Source organism: Acanthopagrus latus, chromosome 8 (assembly GCF_904848185.1).
Source record: "Acanthopagrus latus isolate v.2019 chromosome 8, fAcaLat1.1, whole genome shotgun sequence".
In the NCBI taxonomy this organism is placed as follows: domain Eukaryota; kingdom Metazoa; phylum Chordata; class Actinopteri; order Spariformes; family Sparidae; genus Acanthopagrus; species Acanthopagrus latus.
Genome location: NC_051046.1, coordinates 13,047,973 through 13,053,972, shown reverse-complemented (window position 1 = coordinate 13,053,972; position 6,000 = coordinate 13,047,973). Strand labels below are relative to the sequence as shown.

The window sequence follows — 6,000 nt, the reverse complement described above, 5'->3', positions numbered from 1 at the left end:
ATGGGGTGTTTTTGACTGAAATGTCCATAATCTCTGCTGGTTTCTTCTCCTCTCCAACATCTGTATTTCTAGTTGCCTTTATTGTGGCTGCATGTAATTGCAGAGCTTGGGAACAGAGACAGTGTTTTACATAAGAACTTGTTTCACCACTCCAAGGATAGCTGGTTGTTTTTCTACCCATGTGGGCTCTTTAGTGTGACAAAACACAGGACAAAAAGCCACCACGGCCAGGAAGATGAGAGGAGACGCGTTATTTGCTTCAGATCTTGGGGAACCTGGGTTTAGAAAGGCCCTGAGCACACACAGTATGTTTTTTTTTTCTGTTGGGGTTTTTTTTTTTTTCAGTATGCATGTGCTCTCTCATGAAGTGTTACGTAACATGGTGGCAGCAGAGCATCGCCTGATGAAGCCCAGCAGAGCTCGGCTGCGTCTTAAAATGCGCGCAGCCGTGCAGGGGGTTGTTGGTTTAACAGCGTCCTAAGAGCTGATATTTCCGTGGCTGTTGACGCAGCGTTGTCCAGGAGGTGTTTGCGTACCGCCTGCGCCCCTCCCTCCCTCTGACTCCCTCCCTCCCTCTGACTCCCAGCATCACTGGCAGCTCGGTGATGCCGACATAAACCGGAGAATAAATTCACGGTTAACGATCTTGAAAGGGGGCGTCGTTGTTTTTCTGAATGGTTTATCACGGTTCGGCTGCGCTCCGTTTGTAAGTACAGGCCTGTTAACGTGTCACAAGCTGCTCCTCGCGGGGCTGCTGCGATTTAGATAAGTAGGTGCGCATCAGATGCGGTGCGATTGCACGTTTCCTTCGTGTTTTTTCGAGGCTTTCCAAGGGCATCGGTGAGCGCCACGGTGCGGCAGCGGCGGCGGCGATGAGCACGTCTGATGGCTGCGCCGAGCAAGTGGGAGGGAACCTGTTTCTGCTTCTGTAGTCAGTGAGTTTTCAGAGTTATCGGCCATATCCACGGCTCAGAGCACCCATCGCGCTGTTAGCTCCTCGCTCGGTTTCACCGCTTGGCTTTAGGATGCGACGTCATGACTTGATCGCGCCTGACAGATGTTGCTGCGCTGCAGACGCACGGGTGTAGACAGATCCTCCGCCCGTTCTCGCCGCTCCGGGGATGCTCGCGTGAAAAAAACCGCTTCGTGCGATAGATGTTCAGTCCTCGCCGTGCGCTCGGGCCGACCGCGACGTTCGTTTAGTCTTCGGGATTGCGTAAAATGATACCTGGATCCGCCGCATCAATGCTACCGTCTGCAGAAGCTGCGAAATTGTACCAGACCAATTACGTCCGCAACTCCCGTGTCATCGGACTTTTATGGGCCATCTTCACCATCCTGTTCGGCATCGTTAACGTGACCATCTTCTCGCAGCCCTATTGGATCGGGGATGGCGTGGACACGCCGCAGGCTGGCTACTTCGGCCTTTTCCACTATTGCGTCGGAGACGGACTCTCCAGGGAGCTGGCCTGCCAGGGCAGCTTCACTGAGTTCGCCGCTATCCCCTCCGGTGCGTTCAAGGCCGCCTCCTTCTTCATTGGAATGTCCATGATGCTGGTGGTCACCTGCATCGGCTGCTTCAGCCTCTTCTTCCTGCTGAGCACCTCCACCGTGTACAAGATCTGTGGCTGGATGCAGGCATTGTCAGGTAAGCGCCTGTCAGTGACTCCTGATGTGGGGCGCTGGGGGGTGGGAGTGGGGGCCTTGAAAGGGGCTTAGATGATGTGTTCACAAAATGGTAACTTTAATGATCTTCACAGCTTCACTAAACACAGTCACAGGTTACATGAATATCTCTGTCAGTGACAAAATTACATGGCGGATCTGATCCAATGTCTCCGAGGTCTAAAGACTTTCTGTTTGGGGTCCTTGGCCCCGACCCTTCATCTCCCAAACACTGGGATTGACTTGATTTTGATTGATCGGTTGATTAGATAAATTAATCATCATTGGCAGAGGCCAAAGTGAAGATAAGCAGACAGCATGCAAGATCTGTCCATGGTGCTGACGTGTTGCTGTGGAGACAGGGGACCACAACTACAATATATTTGACTGTTTAAACTCCAGGTGCAGCCACACCCTCAGCTTAACACATTGTATTTCAAAATATCTGGAAAAATATTCCAGATATAAACAACCAATCAGCAACCATCCTTCCTTTCAGAAAACCTGTCAGTCAGTTTAAGAGTGATAGGCTCCAATTCAGGACGCACTCCTCTCATGGTTATTGGTCCAGTGCTGAGCGTAATAAGTCGTTCAGCTGTAGCGACATGAAGTGATCAAACCAACACCAATGCCATCAGTGAATTCAAATTGTTTCCCTCTCATTTTCCGCAGTATTCACCGACCACGAAACCCCTGGTCAATTGTCAGCTAAAATATTAAAATGACCCCATGAGAGCACTAATTTTGATTCTTGGCACACACGCTGAGTTGAGGCATTTCTGATTTCTGGTTCAAGTCATTTTGAATGTTAGTGGGTAGCAGCACATTTGTTTTTAACACGAGGAACCAGTTTTGTCACAATACTGTAATTTATAACTTCAGTACAATACCTTGAAAAATGTAGATATTCGATCAAAAAATAGATATATATAAAAAAGGCTCCAACATGACGAGCTTGTTGTTCTTAGCTTGTTGCGGAGAAGAGCAGAAAAGCTGACGTGACTGAATATCACATTTTTTTTTAAAAAATCAACTTGTCTGTCGATACACTGGAGGCAAGAGCATCAATACTGCAGGAAATGAGTATTGAAATGCTTTCGAACATTGAGAATCAATATGTTTTGATTCATCGATACTTTTCACAACACTATTAGCAACATGATAATATGCCTTTATAATTATACCAGTCTTTGTTTTAGAGACACATCACCACAACCTGGGTGTGCATGCACGTGGCTTAAATGAATGAAAAGCACATCTCTCTGTTTACTGGGGGTAAAAAACTATGGTCCATAAAAATGTATCTAAAATTATGATGAAAGCAGAAATCTATGTTTAATTAGTCATTAATAAAAACCTTACTGTGACGTGATCTTATCAAGAAGCAAAGTGCAGACTTTTGATTCTCCTGCTGGTCATGTGGAGGCATTGCGGTTTGGCAAGCGTGCGTCCAGGCCTGTGGTCAACTTTGCATGAGCTTCATGAGAAACGTGCAGCAGCGTCACACTCCCACGCGACTTGTTTGGCTTTGTTTGTCAAACCCAGTATTAAGTCCCACTGAATAATACTTGTTGCCTGTTCTCTTTCAGTCCATCATTATTCCTGATAAACACTTATTTGTGCAGGCATCCAAAAGGTGGAAAGTACATGGCAGGTGTGGTCAATTTTAAATTCATAGATCACAGGTGATTTCATTGCTCAGCATCGTTTATGAATCGAATGTAAGCACGCCGTCAGACATGATCCCAAGACTAAGTTCAAGTATAAATGTGGGCACAAGCAGTCAGAACTAATAAATTAGTTCTATGGGAATACTTTTATATTTGTATCAAAAGCCTGATTCAGACCAGTAACAGGTGATCAGTTTACAAATGTTAAATTTTTCTAAGAGGCTGAGACCACATGAATATTCTGAATTTTATGAAAATGCTGGTGTAGCTCTACAATGCAGCCAAATACACAGCGATCTGCAGACAACTGGTTTGTGTGAGTGTGTGTTTGTGTGGCCGAGTGGGTGTTGCGGGTGTTAAAAATGTTATGGAGGTCAGTGGTTCAGCTGCTGACAGCATTTGTCACTGTAACTGTGCACTTATGTCATCCAGTGTGAGCAGCGGCGGCGGCGGCCTCCGTCCTCTGAAAGGAGTCCAAGCGTTGCTAAAACACAGGTCCGCTCAGCTGCACCAGTGGTCGAAAGCAGCCGGCTTCCCGTACGCAAACAAACACGAATGATGGGGGTTGTTTTTGGACCGGCTCCAGCGCTGTGTGCTACATTGGGGCTGAATTAATGCAATGGGCCTGTCTAATGAGGAGACCGCCGGGCTTTGTGCTTCTGCAGCTGAGAGATGAAAGAGAAAGCCAAGAGGAGAGACCCTGACCATGGCAGGCTGGCACAGGGACGCCTAATGAGCGAGCCTCGCTGCTTAGCACTGTCAAACTTCATTACACTTAGCTGAAGGTTACACTCACGCTGCCTTCACTTGCTAGCCCCGCGGAGGACAGGTGGCCCAGTGGCATCCGTAATGGGCCCCTCACTGTCTGCTGATGTTTTGATGGGGAGTAAATCGTCAATCTAATGGTGATAAATGACGGGAAAGAAAGTGTGTGTGTGCGCGGGCAAGCCTGCGTGTGTGTGTGTGTAGGTGTTTGTGTGAGTGTGTGTGTCTCTTCAGCTGCTGTTTTCCTTCCTCAAACATGTTGGTCGCACAAATGCACGTCACATTTCATGCCAATTAGGCAAACTGAAATCAAAATCGACACAGTTGGTCAGCCCGAGCTTCAGTCTGTTAGAGTTTCTCGTTGTGAGGCTCTCCCATTTGGTGCGGATTTATATGGTGCAAGTGCCCGTTCAAAACATGCTGTGCTAAAATAGAGCACGCGGTGCGCTATTTTCCGTCAAACTGTTTAGCATTGCATCAGAATTAAAGGCTCCACCTTGAACAAGTATTTGCCCGGGGCCAACGCTCCAACAACCCGCGCCTCGGAGTGAAAAAGCACCCATAGCAGCTGCCTGGACATAAACACCTTTCAGAGAAACATCTTTAAAGTACACAAAAATACTAATCAAAAACATTTGAGGAGACAAATGCAGCATAGCGAGGCTTTGCAGTAACAAAATCTTGCTTCATATTTAATCAGCAGTGTTTTTTTAAATACGTTTTGCCTTTGCCTTTTTTCCCGTCTTAAGCCTCCTGAACTACTCACACTGATGGGGACCACTCTAATTATATCAAACAATTTAAAATCTGGATGATTACATCCGCACTTTCGCTGTTTATTCAAAAGTCGTATTGATAATAAACATGTCTCGTATCTCTACATTGGACACTGCACTTCCTTGGGTCCTCGGCTACAAACCGCCCAAGAAGTGCGAAGACCGGATGAAAGATTCTCAAAATATGTGAAGGATAAACAGAGGTCGTCTTGCTTTATAGTTAGCAACAACAGCATATATACAGCACCGTGCTTCACTGAGTAGGAGGGCCGTCTAGATACACTTCTCAATATCAAGGTCATACTATGAATGTCAGCCACGTATATGTAATTTAAGCGGTATACAATGAGACACGCTTCACGGTTCCCCCCTGGGCAGAGGTCAGGAGGTTGTGGATAAACACTTAACAACATATAACAAATTCCCGCCATCACTCAGAGCTCCTCTCAGTCTGTGAGAGCACGCACACAATCTCTGGCCATCTCCAGGAGGAGAGCCCAGGTAGAGAAAAAGGCTGAATGTTTGATGAGAGAGCGAACCACCAGGACACATTAGATCTCTCAAAACGTCTACCTCAGCCAAACACAGCTGAGCGCAGAAATGCTCCTGCGTCCGTCCTGCCCTAGATGGACTCCCATCCCTCTCTTCCTCTCCCCACCAGTGCTATTTCCGTCCGTGCATCTGCTCAAGTCCGCGGCATGCAGATGTGAGCGTGTGTTTTCTTTCCACTGAGCTGAGCACAGCGAGGTACACGATGCACGGGCTCCCTTTACCTTATCTCCTTCTGCTACCCTCACACAATTTCACCCTTCTGTGCATCTCGACTCGTTTCACTCGCTCATTCTGACCTCGCCCTATCTCGCTTTCCCCTCTCTTTTCACACCTTTTTCTTTTCTTTAACCCCACTCTTCAATTTCGCCATCTTTTTCTCCCCCTGAACTTGCTTGGATGAGCACACTGTACGTGCCGTCCGTTTCGCTCTTTCTGCCCTGCGACTGCGGTTCTTCAGGGGTCTGCATGCCAATTAACTAAGAGGACTTTGAGGTCAATGGTAATTACTTCACCGTCTCATACCCCGTCGACTCTCTCTGTTAGTTCAGCTGCCAGACTTTTTTCCTACATTT

General features: G+C 47.2%; 1 protein-coding gene across 1 annotated transcript in view; it reads left to right on the top strand.

The window, feature by feature from the left end:
- Positions 1-540: 540 nt before the first annotated feature.
- Positions 541-6,000, top strand: part of LOC119024468 (LHFPL tetraspan subfamily member 3 protein-like) — a 25,758-nt gene continuing 20,298 nt past the window's right edge. Inside the window, exon 1 of the mRNA XM_037107310.1 lies at positions 541-1,648. Within this exon, the coding sequence (XP_036963205.1) occupies positions 1,222-1,648 (427 nt within the window). The 5' untranslated portion in view covers positions 541-1,221. The remainder of the gene's footprint in view (positions 1,649-6,000) is intronic.